Source organism: Tubulanus polymorphus, chromosome 1 (assembly GCF_964204645.1).
Source record: "Tubulanus polymorphus chromosome 1, tnTubPoly1.2, whole genome shotgun sequence".
Taxonomy (NCBI): Eukaryota; Metazoa; Nemertea; class Palaeonemertea; order Tubulaniformes; family Tubulanidae; genus Tubulanus; species Tubulanus polymorphus.
In genome coordinates this window covers 27,772,926-27,793,377 of record NC_134025.1, presented here as the reverse complement: position 1 = coordinate 27,793,377, position 20,452 = coordinate 27,772,926, and the positions used below count along the sequence as shown (strand labels likewise).

Sequence of the window (20,452 nt, the reverse complement as noted above, 5' to 3'; positions counted from 1 at the left end):
GCATGCAATTTTACCAGAAAATGCTCAAATTGTATTTGTAAAAGTAACACGTCTCGGAAGTTCTAGAACTTATCCAGAATTACTTACTTGAAACCCAGCGAAAAGATTTTGGGTAGGAATGGTATAGGGCTTATGCACGCAATTTAGGAGAACTCTGTGATATATAGATCATTTTAATTGATTGATTTATACGTGCTCCACACCACAGTGACCACAGTCACAAGCCAGGCAGAGGGTACCAAACAATATCTTGCTAAATTCAATTAAGATTTTAGGTGGTAGGCTGAAACGCCGGGCACGACATTTAAACAACTACCACGCGGTAGTTTCATTTACGTCCGCTCCAGTAGTCCAAATAAGAAATAGACGGCGCTTCGGTTTGAAATACACCCGGAAGTGCATGAAATTATTAATTATTATCAAGAAATCCATTAGGGCCCTATTTTATGGCTATGTTTTAATTCAAATTGTTTGAAGTTCACTCGCAAAAAGGTAAATACTGTGTGGATTCATTTCTAATATTGAAAACTCTGTGATATATAGATATATTGATCTATTAATTGATTGATTTATACGTGCTCCACACCACAGTGACCACAGTCCACAGTCACAAGCCAGGCAGAGGGTACCAAACAATATCTTGCTAAATTCAATTAAGATTTTATCCTCTGTTTCTAGATGTCAAAAATAATCACGATGGTTTCGCCTCTCATCCGAAGAGGAGGAGGAGGACCGTTCATTTCTTCATTGAGACAAACCCTCGTCAGAAAGTCAGTCGTCGGTTTGAATCCTGTTTGTGTAGTTCACGCTCGCGGTTACAAACACCACGAATCAAAATTAGTGAAGGAATTATACAAACGACGACTAGAAGTGGGACCTGAACCGTGGCGACACAGATCCGAATTCGCGAATTGGAATTACGACGCCGAAGTTTTCGCGTTCGGAAAACGATTAGGTGTCGACCTAAGCGACAAAATCCTGAAGCGTTTATTCGTCAACAAGTCGTACGTCGAGAAAGAGTCGAATAAGAGAAAAGAGTTGGGTGTAGACGACTCGGATTTAGAACTCGAAAGTAACGAATTGTTGATCGTCGAAGGGGAAAAGAATGGAAGCGATCGCGTGAAGATGCTTCTGAGCAGTATCTACCCTTCGCTGAAGGAAGAATATATCGCCAAAATACACGACGTACTTTGGGCCGACGAGTCTCTCGCTCATATAGGCAAGAATCTCGGAATGACGGATTTAATCCTAAGCGGAGAAAGTTCACCGGAAATGATCACTTTATCGAATACGTTTAAAGCGTTTCTCGGCGCGATTCTCGTCGAATCGGGTTCAAATGAGTTAGAATTAGTTTTGAAAGATTTCGTTATTCCCGAACTGATCGGCAAAGACATCGGTACAATCGTCGATTTTAAAAACGCTATGGGTGAATTAAGCGAAATATTAGAACAACAAGGACGCGGTCTTCCGGAACCTCGACTTCTGTGGCAGTCGGGTTGTAATACGGTTCTCGCCGTATATCACGTCGGGATTTATTCCGATCGGAAGCTGATCGGTCGATCCCCGGGAGAAACTGTTTTAATCGCCGAAGAAGAGGCGGCTAAAGACGCCCTTAAACGTTTATACCAAATAGAAGATCATCGACCCCCTCTACCCGTCGACCGCAATTCATCTAGATCTCAAATTACTCAATAAAGTATCGAATAGAATTTTGTAAAGAATTGTAGTTTCGATCAACCTTGGTTAATCAGTTACACGTTTTCCAATAATCCATATCTACTGTTTGTTAATGTAAGATTATTTGAAAATATAATGATGTATAAGATAGACCGGTGTAGTGCATGGTCCCGACCCGAGTGATGTGGATTAACCGAGATGGACTTGCGTAATGTAAACAGTATGATATGCTGTTTTCTTAAGTGAATGTGCATTAAAAAACCAAATTATATATATGAAGTTTTATTTTCATCATTTTGTAAGGATATGAGGAACAAAGTAATGTAACATGAAGATCAAGGATTAAGTTTTGTTTGATTTAGACAGGGAGGTCCACCTCCCTGATTTAGATCAGCTACCAGAAGCGATTTCCATGGTAATGGATCTCATCAGGATTGGATCCAGGATTAGACATTGAGGGTAAATGTAAATCTGTTTACATGTAGCAACTGTCCAATTTTTTAGGGGGTCTGAAAATAGAAGCCTCCGGATGCATTTTCCTGCATTCTACCAGTGACGTAGGAGTTATTACTGATGATCTGGAATAGCAGTGTTAAAGGAGACAGAATATGGAGGCGGATTCCAGACACCCTGCAACAACTAGTTATTTAACGGAGTAAGAAAAGTAAGAGTTGTTGTGTTTCGATGTAGACATTTATTTATGATAATATTATACATATGACTTAATGAATTATGTAGTGTAAACAATTCTTAATTCACAATAACAAGATGAACACAACAATAAATTAAGGTTCTTTTTTTTGGTAAAAATTATTTTTGCACTGCGTTTAAATTATACATTGCCTTCTGAATCCACATGTACAGCTTCACTTGTGAAGTGAGACCGTTTTGGCAATCTAAAATCACTATGGCACATTATGAGATTCTTCTGTTTGTACTTGTACGGCTATACAAATTCTGCTACTTACTCGAATATAAAATAAGCTTTCAAAGCAAAATATCATTAAATGACTGTGTACATGTGTATTTTATACAGTAGAAATGAAAATGCAACCATGTTTTTTCTAAACATGGAAATTATATCCGTACATAAAAGTCAGCGTAATCGGCTAAATGTTTTACAACAACTATAACATTTCAGTAAACAATCATCACCAATTAAACTGAAGTCCGATGAGTAGAGGATGAAAGATGTAAAAAAGAAGGAAACATTACAACAATGTGCTACAAACACTTGACATTAGATATATGTTTTTGACAATATGAATATGCTAGTTATTATGGCACGTATAAAATGAGGTATTTTTTATGCAACAGTCTCTTCGTTTCCTCAAAAAACCCTCCAGTAAATATTTTTGAGCTACAGTCAGTTTTACCCCATTGTCAGTTTTATGTGTGATTGGTCGTTGACCAGACACTCAGAATTATCACATAATTTGGCTCTAATATTTCATCTAATGGTAAAGTCTTATTTACTTCCAATTAATTTTTCTTTGGAAAACATATTAACAGAAAATAGCACATAATTAGTCAGAGCACATAATATATCATGATATATATATATTTCTGCTTCAAGCTAATTGGAATACAATTGCCGGATGATTGAATCGTAAATTCCAAGTTGTTTAAAACGAATCATAAAATCTGTTACATAATTTGCATTCTTGACTATCCCAGCAATAATACAAATTCTGAGAAGAAACTCAAATTATAACTCAGAACATAATATCGTTCAGACTTCCGATAACGTATCACCACGCTGACTTGGCTTGTCGATAATGATCCTCGGTCAATCCTGAACTGGGATGAGTAAAGGCGGAATAAGGATTGCTTGAACTATGATAATAAGAGCTCTTAGCAAATTGACTGGCCGCACCGCGATCGTATGCTGTATGAGCATGCGAAGGGGTTGATAATGGGTAAACTTGAGGTCGTATCGGCATCGTTTGAGTCACTCCATCGTTATTATACAACTTCAGTTGATTAGAGTTACTATCTGTGTAACTACTTTCAGAAAATGCTGTGTATTTATCAGCTACTGGTGTAACCATACCATAAGCATCAGCTATTGAACTCGTATATGCGCTATTGTGATAGACATTAGGCGACTGGCTTTTTGAAGTACCGCTAGTTAACTGCGACACGCTAAATTGCGAACTGTCCGCGTTAGTTCCCAAAACAGTACTCTGAATATCACCGTAATACTGAGGACGGGACTGGTTGTAAACGTTAGTACGAATCACAGATTCCCTATTCGCGTAAAGATGGCGCAACAGTGTTGATGCGGGTAATGTATCATTGTTAGTTTGTTGCTGTGAGCCGATCCATTGTATGGTAGATCTTTGTTTAGCAAATTGACCTGATGTGTAATTATTACCTAAATAGTTTGGCTCATCATTTTGGGGTAGATGTTTACTCATTGCTTCCTCCAGATCGCGTACATTTGAAACAGTACCACTGCCTGGTCTTTGTGGTATATCCTGATTATGATGGTCTGGTGATCCTAACGCAGCACTTACAGTCTTAACCGACAAATCCTCTGGTAATGGCGATCGTAAAGTCTGAGCTGGAGCTGTTCCGGGATTAGGGGTGGGGCTAGTAGGTACATTCGACTGAGAAGGGGTGAGGGTAACTGGATTGTGGAGAGGTGATAACGATGTATGCGATGAAGCATCGATATCCGTCACCTGAGGATGATTATCAGGGGATGGGTCACGTTTTCTTTTACGAGGTCGACCCATTTTCCTTCGAGAGTTTTTAATATCCTTCAGTTTATCACTGATATCGTCATCGGCGTAACAACCAGATGTGCTATCATCCAACAAGAAATCTCTCGCCACGTCCATGTCGCCATCTCCATTTTGAGGATATCGAAACGTTTCCAAGTTTCCAATCGGTTCATTATTGTTCATATGTTTACTGAGATGTGAATGATCGAGGTTATGGTGACTAGTTGATGTTCTTTCACTAGTTCCTGTAGTTGATGATGGATTATTACATGAGTGATCCAATTGCTTCGCTCGGCATTCACCTGAATAAGAGATGCGGGAGTTAATACATGGATATGAATATGACTATATATTTCACCTTCGATTTATTTGAAATGTTATACTATTCTAATTACTTTGTTCAGCAGCTGCTTCACTATCTGAATTATCTGTGTTGTCAGAATTTTTGTTTTTCACCGCTGCTAGTTGACTACTACTCATTACGCAGTTCGCATACTCAATCCCACTGAAAAGGATCATTAATCATAATGAATATAATGCATGAATATGCATGAATCATTTATGACTTTTCAGAAACCTACCTGAGAACATAAATGATACAGATAATACTCTCTTCATCGGAGTTCTTATTGTTGAAGATGATTGTAGCACACATTTGTAACCATACCTGTCCACCATGCACATTCATTATGCGAAAATAGTCGGACAGGACCTGGCCTTTTGTTAATACTGAAATGAAAGTATAGTTCGTTGATTGATATTCTTTAGATTAAATGACGAAATATTTCAAACTGCACTTACAATCAGAATGGGCCTTCCTCATTTTGTTTAAATCTTCGGCATGGATAAAACTGTAGAGATTTTTGTTTACGAGGTCATCTGGAGTCATGTCCATCAGATCAGCAATTCTAACAAATAGATACGACTCTCCGCGGTCAAAACAACATCATTGTGATTGGGTTTCCACGGAAATGTTTAGAAAACAGTGATAGGACCAACTCACCTTGGTTCACAGAAAACAACTTTGAAATCTGGACTGACCCTCATTACAAACATGTCATTGTCGATTTTAAGTTCATTTATTGTTGGTGGTGGTAGGGCGAGGGCTACAGCTACAAATCCTAATATAGGCGGCGGATGCTTGCGTGTCAGAGAAAATGAGAATTGTGAACGCATATGACCAATTATATGTACTACCTGAAAAACACAATTCAATTCTAGAATGATAAAACCGAATAATGAATTCAGATGATGTTGAAGGACGCATGATGTTGACAATGTTTTACCCTATATCCCGATGTTTTAACATGAACTCCTCGTTTGGTTAATGTAGATTTCATTCGTATATGGAAAGCCCGTTCAACTCCTCGCGTTTTACTATGCTGCATCAATCCAGAAACTGCGAACGAAACGAGAGAAAAGATTAAAGATTTAGTTAAGAAATTTCAATCTGTTTGAAATTGGAAATTGCATTTATGTATATACCCCTTTCAGATACTGAAGGGCTATCTGTCTTCGTAGCAGATGACGTAGTCGCAGCGCCTGCTTCTGATCCAGAACTTGGTGATGGCATCGATGTACTGTGCGGAAGACACAAACCTAACTGTTCAGCTAATTCGGGATGATCTTGCTGATGTACGTAATCAAAAACACAACTACCAGCCATCTCCACCTGTAAGATAAGAAAATACTTCAAATGATTTCCATCAACCATTCTCGTCTTCTCTTCCCAAACCCTTCTAGATAAGATGATGCTCTTTGAAATACAACTTGCTCTTTGAAATACAGTTTGCTTTAACAAAGGCTACATTCTATTTGATCTGACAAGTATATCTAACTGATTTACTGATAATCCATGCAACGAACTGTCACTCTGTTGCTTAATTTCAATTAAATGTGCAAATGCAATTACTCAGTATCACTGGATGACCTCCCCATCCACGCTGGCGAAGTCGCAACGAGAACGTCTTGTGGACTGTAAAGCTGTTATTCACGCGGATTTCTAATGATTGCCCGTGGAAAAACTCTCACAATAAATAGAATGGGTCAATTTGTTCAAGGCAGTCGACTTTCCTCTGGATGAGTAACCCGCTGATCGACAGCGGAAACAATAGCAGCACCTCATCCGCTAAATTATAATTATAGGGAACTGTGTTTCTACCTTAGAAAGCTATAATTTCATTTCTGATTGATATTCACGAGGTCTTTAAGCTTGTTTAGGATTAATAATGCCTGAAAGCAAGACTTCGCACTTTTCGAGAATATCAGCATAATCAATAAACTACAATTCATTTAAATAATCGAATTACGAGTTATAGTAATTGACTTTTGAACAAAACAATTGAATTATCACATAGCAGAAAATGACTTTTTCTAATATGAAAAAAGGTAGTATAAAATACTTCAATATGCCGAAGCCGATTTACCAGACTTTGGATGATATTTCTAGAGTATCACTCGTTCTGAAATCAGTTACAGAAACAGAAAATGTTTACTTCTAAATGTGTCCAAAGTCATCGACTAAAAGCCTTTCAACATATTTATGGTCTGAATTAAAGCAATTTGGCTGTAAAAATTAGTCTGTCACTTATCTAGATAGTTCAATCATAGCCATTTAACGCTACAGCAATAACAATCTAATTGATTCGTTTCATACTGATGGGATTTGTTTGATTACAGTTGCGAATCATTCTCCTCAGAGAATGCCTGCTCATATCTGGATGTATTGAGCCCATTTTAGCGTTCAGAGACAAAGTCTGTGTTACACCGAAGTATATCGTGCATGATTGTTTGATTGATTATGGAATAAAATCAATTCATCAAATAAAACATCTTGTGCCAAATATCAATTCAATTCGCCTCATTGCACTATGAACCTTCGTAGTATACATGGAAACTTTTAGTTTGCACTGGATTATCTTGAATTACTACTGATCTTGTCGTTAAATTGAAGGCCAAGAATGATTTCATCTCGGATCTGACATATCAGCAATTTAGTGGCAATGTTAACACTACACGGTTTTATGATTGCTACAGTGTCAGATATAATTGATAAAGCCATCAGATTTCCATAATTCTACACTTCAGCCGTTCAGACATAACTACGATATAACGAGAAATAATGGAGCAGAGAATGATGGCCTTTTGTCACCGAGATGAAATATCATCTTTATTGGTGCGTGTTAAGGATTCGCATCTGTCTAATTCGCGAGAGCAAATATCATAACCGCAAACTTAATTCAATGTACCATGTAGTGGAATTTGAACTCTTTATAAAAACATTGTTTTATTAGATCCAACAATACAAAAGAAAAACGAGTCCGAAAAGTTTCATTCAGCTAGTAATTTATGTGACGTTTCCAGTTTATCCTCATAGTCATCGGGGATGGATCCACAGGCAGGGTGTAGGGAGTGCACACCCCCTAAAAATGTGAAGTTGCCTGACTAAAATGTTTGAATTCATAAGTTTGTTCTGTGTATTTCCAAAAATGAAATTTTTTTCAGGGTGCCCTTTTAATTATATGATACGTCCTATTTTGGGCGTACAACCCTCCCTGAATCAGACCCTAGATCCCACCTGGTTATCTTCGATGACGTTTGAATTAATATCTTATTCGACGTTTCGACTATAGCCTGATAACGTTTCAATTTATACGTATATTCGAAACGTCAAAAGAATTATCAGTTCATTGAAGCTTTTCGGACTGTGAGATTTGATTCTGTATCATCGTTTCAACGCGGACAGAGTCTTTCATCGAGTTTTAATATTGTTTTTTTTTGTGGAAATTAAACAGATTTGTCTACAAAATCTGGAAGTAGAAACACTTTACCTGAGAAAGTCCAAGGTAGATGGAAACCGTTTCCGATATGTAGAGAAATCGACCGTCGTTTGATAAAGCAAACGCAAATCCATCCAAAGACTGAAATAATGAAAACATTTTAATCATCAGATACAGTTTTATACATTTCTGAAGATATGTAACATTACTATTGTACGTCTGAAACATAGATAAACATGTACTAAGGGAGATTGATCACTGTGCACCTATCACTTTGCCATTAAAAGGTTTGAGGTGTGTGTGTTGTACCTGGTAGAAAAGCTGATCAGACTCTTAATCCAGCAATAAACCTAGAGATTAGGACTAGTCACTTCTTTCTTAATTAACAGTGATATCAGTCCAATCCAAGAATCCATACAATTACACAAGACAAACATTGCTTCACCAAGGCTATCTGTCTAGCAATTCGAGGACAAATCCCCGAAACGTAGCTAAGGGGATTTCACGCTTTTCGATATAATGTTATACTTCAAACGGTCAACGTATATCTTATGATATGACGACTATTTCTCTTCGAGGACAGATAAAATAATGTTTTACAGTCTCACAGGAAGAGTCTGATTATCAGTAGAGAACAAGTTAAGATGGGGGCTTAAATCGACCCTGGTAAAGTAAGAGATTAGAACCATTCTGTCACCAGTTTATGACCGTGCCAAACTATGGACGGATTTGTGGGTAATAAACTCCACATAAAGAGTCGATTAATCAGCCAAGAGTAGCAAATAATGCAGAGTGAGATGTAGCTAACCGAGGTGCTACAAACAAGACTCAATGACTCTTGACGTAGTTCGTGATAAATGACCAGGAAAAACAAAAGACAGAAATTCATTACTCATTAGCGCAAGAGTGATCAATACAACGGGAATAAAGGTGTAAATGTGAACTCGCAGTCAGTCTGCTGATGGGCAAGTGAATAAAACTTTCACAAATGAATACCGTGTTTATCAATTTTCAAAAGAGACTAAAGACACTTCAAAATCGAAAAAAAATGATCCTGAAAAAGTCAAGCAAGAATGTGCGAAAAGACGACAAACATCAATAATCCATCAAGGATCTTGTCATCCATGGGCCGTGAAAAGCAGAGTAGATTATGTTAGTAATTATGTATGCAGTGCGGGTGCATGGAAATGTGGAGCGATTGACCAGCTGGAATGGTTGATGTGAAATCACTGCCTCATCCAACGACCCGTCAGGGAATCCCATTCTTTATGCAACATTAACTAAATGGCAATGACTTCCCTTGTCGAAAAACGGCATCATCTTAAATTAAGACAGCTCATGAACGTTTATGATACTTCTTGAATACATTCCCTTCTTGAAGGAGGGTTTAAATGAAATCCAGTAAATCTCGCGCAGAGATTCAGAGCGCTCACGCTTCAATGATCACTGATGGAATCTATCCAGACAGAAATAGTCTCTGCATCGATGAGCCCACAATCTCATATATTACTCAGTGCTTAAAGGTCTTGAGAGAAATGTAACTGTTAACCAATAGATTCGATATCAGTAACTATCATTTGAAAGATTTTATTCTAAAGCTACTAGCTTCTGGCGCTCAAGTTCTCTTGGAATAGTTATACACTCACTGAGGAGGTTTTCAGTAAATAAATCTCTAAATGAGAAGTTTTTTAATGATGTACACAATACATATACCATATGCCTTCAGTAGATTGAATAAATCAATTGCAAGGAATATCGTACTTGGCTAAAAGTCGAGTTTCTGCTAGACGTGAATGAATCGAACATGTTCAGTAGAATCGACCAATCAGAAATCATATATTAGCACACCTGTCACGTACTTGGCGCTTTCATTTTCTTGCTTTCATTATCACCGCAATAGAAGAGCTTGTTTGATTACATTTGTTCGCCAAATTTCAGAGGGACTAGAATCCGGCTTCGATTGATCAATGACAAATTTGTGACAAGCTGTTCACCAAAAAGGCAGCAAATATTATTTCTATTTTCCAGGCTCTAAATGATTCCTCTATCGACATCAATTGAGTTGTAAGATGTGATCATTTCTCTGAGGAAACGCGGAATTCACGCTAACTACACAGAAATTTGACGTAAAAATGCCGAGTTTATTCAAAGAAATAAAGATACGAAAGTTTTAACGGAGTACCTAAGTGAATCGAGCAATCGAAATCAGGAATGGACAGATACTAATCACTCACCAGTAAAAAAAAAAGAAAGATTCTTATAGGACACCTAATGAATAATTTATTTATAAAGAAGATTGTGAAGATATTAGCTGAGAAAAAGCTGAAGGGAGGTCATTGGACCGGAATCATCTGACAATGTTTAACACATCAGGTGATGACAGAGTTTTCCACATCGGTTACAGTGATGCTTCAATGATACGGCAGTGATGGAGACTGGAAGCAACGGAGCATCATGAAGATGATATGCCAACTTCTATAATGGTACAATAACAGTGAAAGTCGCGACTCATCACTCGAGAAATGTCGCTCGGTTTTCAATGATTTGATAGATAGATGTCATAAATGACACCAGCTCAGAACACCGGTAAAATACCGACTGGATTTTGTTGGAAGCAAAGGACAAAATATGGAATCGATTGAATTAATGGGTTAATTTTGGACTTTGGAAATTCTGGACCCATATCCGTAGTTACGGGTTACATCGAATTCTGGACGAAGGCCCAGTTAATTTTTTTTTCAATATTCAATATTTGAATCCCGAAATGGTTACCAAGAGCTTTTCTCAAAATCTAATGGTTGATTGTTATCACTATATTATGTTCAAGAGAGAAGGAAGGTAAGAAATGACATTAATTGACTGTATCTGAAGGTGATAAAAGGTAGAACGTCACACGAGGAGCTCGACATATCCGGTTACCATTCGCAGCACTTGACTGATGGTGCAAAACTAACAATAGACAAGCAGCCATTTGCACAGGTCATGGTAACTAATGAATTAATTGTGAGCTGAGGGAAATAGCTTCACAAATCGATGATGGTAGAGTAATTCATAGACCCTCTCCTGACAAAAAAAAAATATGTCGGACATATTAAGGCTGAAAATAGATATGCAACCCCATAGATGATAATGAAACGTATATCAGATCAGTAACCAAATTCGGTAAAAGTATACTTTGTTCAGAAAAAGTTGAATTGATTTATACTTTGCTATGGATGAAATTGAGGTAATATTATCACATTGAATATATGTGGGTGGAAGAGGCTGGACACGATAAATCATCGTGTGACAGATTATAGTCAGTAAAGGTGTTTTTACCATGAGTGGGCTGAGGCGGGACTGACGGAAAAAAGGCAATTATTACTCTGCCATCATCATTCACGTTCACAGACGTTATAGGTTTAATCAAGAGTGGGTTGTGGGTTGATGCTAATTACACACTTCACAGGAACACGATAGATAACATAATGAATCAAACTGAAAATCGTTAAAAACCGAATCTACAAATTCGAGCATCATCTCTCTACGCTGTTGTAAACTGATAAAACATTTTCATTTCAACGCAAAGATTCGTAAGACTAAACAAATGATTAAATATCATTGGTCAAAGGTAGCTCCGATCTAAATGATATCTCAATAAATAAACTCAACAAGAAAGATTATCTCTAAAGAAAGAAATGCCTCAAGTAAACTTGAACAGATTCAACCCATTAATAGACTTGCAAAGTGACAAGACAAATTTCATTAGGGGTTTCATTAAAAGGTCCCTCTCTTGAGACAGTTGAGGCAAATGCTTGAAGCAACCAATCTGAGATGTGTGACATGAATTCCCGTCAACTTGGGAAATTTAACAGTTCACATGACACATGCAATTATACATCTAACTAACGTTCTACATAAATAGCCATATGATACTAAAACGGTTTAAGCAAGATATCAAAGATATAAATTGCCAAATAATGTCAAATCTTTTACCATCCAACATATTGCCAGAATATAATCATCAACAGATTCATCATCATTTCTTATTGATCTGTTCTTGTCCATTGAAATAGTGAAAATGATCAGAAGCACTTGAATATTTCACGTTAAGTTATCTACCGGTATATATTGCATTGTTCAAAAGATTAATAATATCAAAGACATTTCCGAAAGATTGATGACAATATTTGTCGACTACAGTGAAATAATTGACAAGTACCATAGAAATGTAATGAAAGTTCAATCAAAATAAGAGATAACCGAATTAGGAAAGATTAGTCAAGGATTTCGACTTAGAGGTTTTAATGGTTAATGGTTATAGATTGCACCATTTATTTTACGCAATTGCCCATGTTCTTGATGTTTCACTTGCCAAGAAAAACCATAAAATTTCCTGTTCTACCACGAGATATTATTTGGATTTTCCTTTTATAGAAAAAACTCAGTTCATCCGTGAAGTAAGTAATGATCATTGGATCATATATCATTCAAAAACTAATCAAACCGTACCGATTTCAAAAAAGTCTCACTCTAACAATGAAATTCCTATCAGTCTGATGTGTCATCCTAAGTACCTCATTCAAAATTCAGACATTCAGTCAGCGTCTGTGAACGTTTTGATATTTTATTCATTTACCTGAAGTATATGCGTCCCTTGACTGGCTTCAAAGATTTCCATCGCTACTGCGGTCATAGACCGGCGCCGAGGTGGCCCTCCTAGAATATACAAAACAGCGCACAGATTTAGAAAAAACATGCACAGATAGTCTGTAAGTTCGATATAGTTAGACAGTTGATGACGTTGCATAAATGATAGTTTGAATTCCCTTTTTTTAAGTGAACTTCTCGCTGCACAGGAAAATGTATAGTTTTCTTTTGTTTGTTGTTTAAAGCGATGAAATAAAGTGAGTATTGGTACCAACATGAATTAAAGACGCCAACAGTCGATGAAGCTGACCGAAGAGAAGGAATGGTTCGGAATAATACATGAGATTAGTCAACTTTGTTATAATGGATTTTTCCGTATGTCAGGCAGACATGATAGCGGATTGGGACATGGTAAGAATGCTAACACCGCTACAATCCACTAGTTAACAGAGTCTAATTCCTTACTGACCAGTCCTGCTTTAGACATGTGGTCCATTTTTCAATTATCAGGAATAATCGCCTAGTGTAAGCCAAGAAGATCAACGAAGCCAGAAAGAAGACAGAAAATCTCCCGTTTCAAGGAAACAAGTCAAGTTTTCTCGCTCTGTCGGGGAGATGATAACCAGCTTTGTGTGACAAACTGAAGACAGTCCAAAACAGTGAATGTCAGAAATTGTCATCACAGCTTTAGATGTCCATTATGAAAAAGTAAATATTCCGTAAATGAGAAATTCACGGTGATAGTACAATTGAAATATACATACCTTTAACTGATTTGTTAGGCGGAGGACCATCTCGACTCCATGGAGGATCACCATGACTGGAAAAATCTCTCAATTTCAAGTAACTTATTGTCAGTCTGATTATAGACGCTTTGTCCAGTTGACTAGTGATAGCACCAGGTAATGGTAACATCTTAGCGAGTTCATAGAATTCGTAATTTTCTTTGCCACGCCGTGACCGCGCTGCATCTCGTGATTTTTCTTTCCGCAGCTCCAGGATGCTGTAAGGAGCGTAAATACTGTATTAAATTAGTTAAGAATCTGAAAACATCTAGAATCAAAATGTAGGCATCAAATGAACAACACAGATTGTAAATGAAAATCAAGGCTGTATCTTCCTAAATCATCCTAAATCATCATCAGAGTTTTTTCTCAAAGTTACCCATCGACTTTGATGTCACAATTCAATCTTTTTCTATCTGCGGATTAGATTCCGAAATAGACTCGCCGTATAACGACAAACTGATTGAAACACAGTTAAACATAGTTATTAATCTGCTGTTGAGATCTGAACAAAAAAGAAATGAAAATGACGATTTAAAAAGTCTTAACATTTCATCTGCCGTTTTAAGTAATGATTTGTTTGACGGCTAAATTTTGTATTTTCTTGTTTAATTCTGTGATTCAGGACATTTGATTATAGACAGGAACGAGTTTCACTGAATATGAATTCAAGTTTGGAAACTGGTGTCTAAACGTAACGTTCAAGATTCAAAAACTGAAAACAATTCCACAGACACTGATGTGACATTTCAAAGGAAATTAGTTGTGGGGTCCTCGAAATGATGCAACCATGGTGTATATTCTTAATGAAGAATCCACAACTGAAAAGATTAAGGACCTGGTCTTCCTTTATAAAAACAGAGGATGTGAATGAAAAAATTGTGCGTGTGACCCTAATCCAGTGAAGATCTGACAATGATTTCTACTCATTTACAGAGAATAGAGAGTTTATCTCGGTAACAATTGTGACCAGTGCAGTGAAAAAATACTCTCAACAAGTTTTAATCAAGGTTGGCACCCATTTAATCAAACTCGTACCTTTTGGCCGCATTGGATGATGCATCCATCATTGTAGGAGGGGTAATTACCCAGTAGCAAACAGTCGGCTAGTTCCACCTTACTAGTGTAATTGGATTAACCTTACGTTGGGGTAATCATCGTAATGCGTACAAATCCCATCCAATCTGACAGATTAGGCTAATAGGCCTGATGGGCAAAGATGCCACATTCTCTCATGGCGACAATACTAGTGACAAATTAGTTAAGATAACTCTCAGACGCACTGAATTGACTCATGTGCTGCGTCTTTTCACTTCTTCCATCGCAAAACATCGTCACCTCACTCTATGATTTTAATTTTTGTTAGATTTCGATAATAAGCTCTATTTTTCATCCAATGGATAAGCGTGACGTCAATCTTATATCATATCATATCCTAACCCTTATCAATAAGATGCATTTATGTTGCGCTCCTTTTTGAATTTGTGAGAAAATTTATGATAAAAATAAGTATTTTCATGATAATGAAATACGAGTCAAGTAAGATGGGCTCCTATTTCACCGCAGGAAAGTTGCAGGACACATAAATACCGCTATGTTGATGCGCTGTTAAATCTAGTCATTGCTGATATTGAGAGGAATTAATTGGGAATTAATTTCCTTTCCCGCGGCGTAATCAGGGATTTCACCCCCCATGAAGTGAATAGACGAAAAATGAATAATTCCATTGATTGAAGCCCAGAGCAAAACAAGATCAGTACTACATCATTTAATAGGACAAACATAATCAAATCGGGTTCATTTGTGTTGATTATTTCCAGCAAAATACAGCAAAACGCCAGCGCAGCGGGAAGCCATCCATGTCAAAATACCCGCCTAATTTCATTGTTTGTGAAAGCAGCTTCCGAGCACGCAGCGAAAGAGTAGAAAATTACCTCCTTTTTTGCTCAGCAGAAAATAACATAATGGTCGATGTTTAGGGATAAATGCCAATAGAAACAGGATGGAGATTTAAGACATGATGAGGAATTACGTGCTCAATATACCTTGATGACATTAAACTGCTACTTGTGTAGGACATAATTCAATAGAAGGAACAGACGCAAGAAAAATTTCCAAGAACGAATGTTTCGCTAAGAAAGATGAATGAAGCAAATTTCACTTGATGCCCAAACAACTGCTGAGTTATCTTAGAAAGCAAAGACATCTGGATGTTTCTGGAGAAAAAATTCAATTTACACTCTTCACAATGATTCCAATTTGGTCCCGTAATTAAGTGTAATTAACCAATTTTTAAGCATGTTAAGCAGTAGTTGATAGTGAAACAAGATCTTCAGCCTCTCATCTGTTAACAGCAAGTTTTACAACTTCAAGGACTGCAGCGATCTTCGGAGGTACTCGATGAAATATGGTTAGAAGTGGGAGTGATTACCGAAGAACAAAGAACTATGCGCATCTTGAGAAACCAGGCGAGACAAATTAGTTGATTAGGGTCCACTTGTATCTTGACACCACGGAAGAGATCTATCAATAATTAAGCACTAGGCAAATCTTTTCACTCCATTTGCCTCATTCGAACATGCCTGTTAGATACACAACATTAAAGCTTATTTTGATAAATGTTTTATGGCTCTTGAAAAACAAAGAGAATGAGATTAACTAGAATTTGAGTGCGACTTCAGAGAGAGAATTCTGGCTCCACCAAAAAAAGAATCTCAGACATTTAACATCCGACAAGTATTGAAATAAATTCTTGAAAGTCTGATGAATAATTTAGAATAGGTAAGGGTTCCATATTGGTTTGGAGTGCGTGAGTCGGAGATTAGCTTTAGAATTGTACAAATGAATTAAGAGTGTTGTCAAGTAAACGAATGAAAAAAACCGAATTTCTCAGCAAAACTGAATTTCAGATGATAACACAATTCAATTGAAGGCTATATCTTGCTAGAGTCTCGTCTTTTCCTTTTCGAAAATATGTCAAGAAACAAGATTCGTGCTATGAATTTTGATAAATACGAAATCGATATCCGAACTTGGCTTCATTTAACTTGCAGAATACTAATCAGTTGAATTCTCATAATTTACCACAGAGAAAACAAATTCAATCTATAATACAACGTGTCTAAAGCCATAGCAATGTAGCATGTATTTCTCGTTCTTTTTGATATTACATACAAATGCGAAATAAACCTCAATTTGGTAGGGAAGAGGCGCTGAAGCCCTCGCATTGAATAGTTTGAGGTGGAAATGTATTTTCAATCGTCAGATTTAACTTCAGTAATTCATTGAATGGTCCCAAACTATCACGGAACTGGTTCTATATATGACCAGTGCCCAGAATGTAAATTAGTGGAATGCTTAAGAATGTCAACGGAAAAGAGATTTAAAGTTCATCTTTTTGCAAAAAAATTCTCCTGTTGCACAACAGACATAATTCCATCTGCGAAAGGTTTCGCACATACACTGAATTAATAACAATCACAAATAACCATCACTGAAAAAGCATCAAGTGTTTTTAGAAAAATATATATTATTAATATTCTTTAGGTGTGCTTTTAAGGGTTACGGCGCATTGATCGCTCTTGAAAAAAGCTACTTATATGTACACTCAACACTGTTAAGTATCGCCATTCAGTCAGTTATTGAAAAATTATATTCGTAAAAGTGGAGACGTTTGTTATTCGTCAGAAAAAAAATCCTTTCACGTTACGTCGCCAAAGAAAAACATCACCCAGAATTTCACCTCGATTTAATTTTTTCGACACACATGCCTATATAGAAAGGCAATTTTTGGAACTCGCTATCTAATGACACTTGTCCATGGTATTTTAGCAGTTGTGTAAATGAAATGGATACTAACTGACTCCTAGTTTGATTAATCACGGACTCTAAAACGACGGTTCAATTTGGAAAGCAATATATATTTAATTGGTGAGTAATTTTTTGTGATTGTTGCATCGACTTATGAATGTTCGACTTTAAACCTAAATTAAAGAACCCATTAACAAATATATATATATATCAAAATGATGGCAATATTGTTCTGATAAGTTTTCCTGCTGTGGAAAAACATGAAATAATGCATGAAATTACCTCTTGAAGTTTCATCTCTGACTCCTTATTCCAATACTAAAATAAACTGTCAATGCCAGTTAAATTCTAGCCATATAAACTAGCAAAGCCAATTAGCATATGGAACTTAAAAATTCAGCTCAGTTGCAAGTTTCATTATCGCCGTTAAGTGCCCTGCATCTAAAAGACTGAAACATTTCCTGGGACCTCCCAACTATAAAAATAACATAAAGCTGGCATCCATTCATATCTGTAATAAAGTTGCGTTCGGTATTCCAGGCAGCAGTCCAACGTTACCCGAGCAGCATTCAATGACTGGGCAACTTCTCATAATTTCGAATGGAATCCTCGAATAATCATCATAAAGATGATTAAAAAAAAAACGGAAAAAAACGTAACTTACCATGAATGCTGAAAACGGGGCTCAATCGGCGATTGCCGGCCATACGCGAGCATAGGGAACATGATAGGTCCAGCACAGTGTACGTGCTGTGCCAAAATGCACACTTCGTGATGGCGTGATCTTGCTTATATATGACGTATGCGTGATTGTTTAGGGGCTGATAATCCGATTCGTGATGGTACTGACAGTTCCCAGATCTGGGGCTTATGGCACGCCTGGCCACGGTTCCCTTTTTTCAATCCGTGAGCACTATAATACGATAAGATATCGCGCGGAAATGATGACGAAATATTATTTTATCAGTACTTGCTTAACTAGTTTCTTGTCTGTTTGCTCCATTAAGTTGTCGTTAAAACTATGACACTCGTTCCACTTAAGTAGCTCGGATCTATCTGCTTTGTGACTGCAGTGTAATCAAGCTTTAAGTCCTTTTCATTAGGGCACTAATTCGATTAATGATACGCGACTTATTAGCAATATCGTAAAGACAATGCTTGCAGGAAAACTTTCAGAAAAAGTTTCAGACGGAATTCGTAAGTAGAAGTCCAGCCAACCAATGGCAGCACGTCGTCAGTATTATGTTTACACCTTAAGAGAGATCATTATATAGTCATTTTCATAATGAGTGAAGCCGTTGAATTTGATTATTGTATGAAATGTGGACTTGAGAAACGTATGTTTACGTGAAGTCAAGGGTTTTTAGCGGCTGATTGGTTGTCCTTGAGTAGCTGCGAGAGCACGCGGAGAGTAAGATGTACGTGAGAGCTGTTTGAGGAGGTGTGGCTTAAAGCTCGGTACTGACAGTTGACGACACAGTAGCGATGACGGTGACAGATGGTGGGACGAGTGACGCAGTGCGTAAGTAACCCTGGCAGGAAAGACACTGTCACTAACAAACCGGAAGCCCGAGAACAATACATGAATACCATAGCACACTTTCTTCGGCCTTCTCAGATAAAGTGTTTCTGTTATCTACGCATTTTCCAAAATAAAAGGAAGATAAATTTCGGTGAAATATCGATATTTAACTATGTGTTTCTACAGATTTTGTGAACCATAGAGCGTGTTGACATGGTGCATCGGCAGTAACTTCAGTCTTGAACGTGGATTTTTCTTAAATGACTCAGCAAATCATTACAATCGGTGGATGCAGAAAATTCATGATAGCGATTTTTGAATTCTTTTTATAAAATAGATGTTGACTCATGTTTATATTTTACGGAATTAAAATATATATATGCGATGTTTTATCGATGAAAGAACCTAAATTAATTAGTATTGCCTGTAAGTGATTATGAATGATATTTCTGCAAAGCTGGATATTCCCAGTGTGTTCGTATTAAACAGTTTGGAGTGAATTATGAGGAACATCGTTTAATATGAACTAATTTTGTCGAAGTGATGAAATTTTTTTTCGAGAGTTTTTACAATTTGAATGGAATTGGACTGTGTTAATGAACGGCAATGGCATTGAAATACTGGGTTTGATAGAGATGCAGCGGGATTGTATTAACCCCAGCATCCGAGGATAATAAAACGCTATGATTAGTATTCACATCTTTCATCGCAGCAAGATTATTAATTCCATCTACGGGACAGAAACGCTTCACAAATCGGCTTACTTACTCCCTACACACCTTACAATAGTGGGACAACACATAGCTCAAATCTATTAACCCAACAATTCTCCTTGTCAAACAACTTATGATAAACATGTTTCTATCCATACCGAACTGAAAACATATGAATTTGAATTGGATATTTCGAATAAAAAGGACGCGAACGGGGAAAATACGAAGGTTTAAGGAATAGTCCTTCAAGTATAAATTAAACCATTCATTATGGCTTTGACATGGTTTTCTTTTACAGTTACACGTTAATAATCAGCTTATGGAAAATACAGATAACTCTTGAAAGCTGCAGGCTGTCAGATCAGGTTTCACGTCAGAGCTCTCAAAACAATAACATGACATAGGTAAAAACCAATGACGGTCACAGCAGGAAGTCAGTAATCCATTCAAACTTCACCTTAGGTTCCACATTGTTTGCATCTCTTTTGACAAATCAAGGAATGATTAGAGAGCTTCTCGATCTAAGAGGATAAGTCGTGTTGATCAGTTCCGTCATATCGTTCCGCTTACTAGTGAATGAACAAAAGGTCAGAAGAAATCCGGATTTCCAGATGTATATACGACACAAGTCAGAGACATTGATTGGCGTTTCTAATCCTTCGTTAACTGTCAGTTGATGACGGCATTTCAGTGTCCAAGATGTCAGCTATACGGACGTAATTGGCTATAGACATTCAACCCGCATCGAAATAAATGAATTATAGGGGAAAAAGGAGCGTCTAATGAAAGTGAAATTGCCAGGATGAAA

General features: G+C 37.1%; 2 protein-coding genes across 2 annotated transcripts; one reads left to right on the top strand and one right to left on the bottom strand.

Annotated features, from left to right (window-relative positions):
• The first annotated feature begins 385 nt into the window (after positions 1-385).
• On the top strand, positions 386-1,930 carry LOC141915018 (large ribosomal subunit protein mL44-like). Its single transcript, XM_074806383.1, has 2 exons — positions 386-492; positions 679-1,930. Exon 2 carries the CDS (start codon positions 679-681, stop codon positions 1,693-1,695), a length of 1,017 nt encoding a protein of 338 aa, XP_074662484.1. The 5' UTR covers positions 386-492; the 3' UTR covers positions 1,696-1,930.
• A 1,498-nt stretch (positions 1,931-3,428) lies between these two features.
• On the bottom strand, positions 3,429-18,135 carry LOC141915017 (protein trachealess-like). The gene is made up of 11 exons (XM_074806382.1): positions 18,074-18,135; positions 13,579-13,817; positions 12,804-12,883; positions 8,237-8,326; positions 5,892-6,078; positions 5,693-5,805; positions 5,410-5,603; positions 5,208-5,314; positions 4,988-5,135; positions 4,815-4,911; positions 3,429-4,691 (listed from the first exon to the last, which is right to left on the bottom strand). Exons 1-11 carry the CDS (start codon positions 18,133-18,135, stop codon positions 3,429-3,431), a joined length of 2,580 nt encoding a protein of 859 aa, XP_074662483.1.
• Positions 18,136-20,452: the final 2,317 nt, after the last annotated feature.

What these genes read in the sequence shown, in the direction of transcription:
- LOC141915018 (XM_074806383.1), top strand. Translation starts at nt 679, where the DNA reads ATGTCAAAAATAATCACGATGGTTTCGCCTCTCATCCGAAGAGGAGGA.
- LOC141915017 (XM_074806382.1), bottom strand. Translation starts at nt 18,135, where the DNA reads ATGTTCCCTATGCTCGCGTATGGCCGGCAATCGCCGATTGAGCCCCGT. An exon ending in AAGGGACGCATATACTTCAG is followed by an intron (nt 8,327 to 12,803) that starts GTAAATGAATAA and finishes TCATTATTTCAG; the next exon opens with TCTTTGGATGGATTTGCGTT. An exon ending in TCTACCTTGGACTTTCTCAG is followed by an intron (nt 6,079 to 8,236) that starts GTAAAGTGTTTC and finishes CTTATCTTACAG; the next exon opens with GTGGAGATGGCTGGTAGTTG.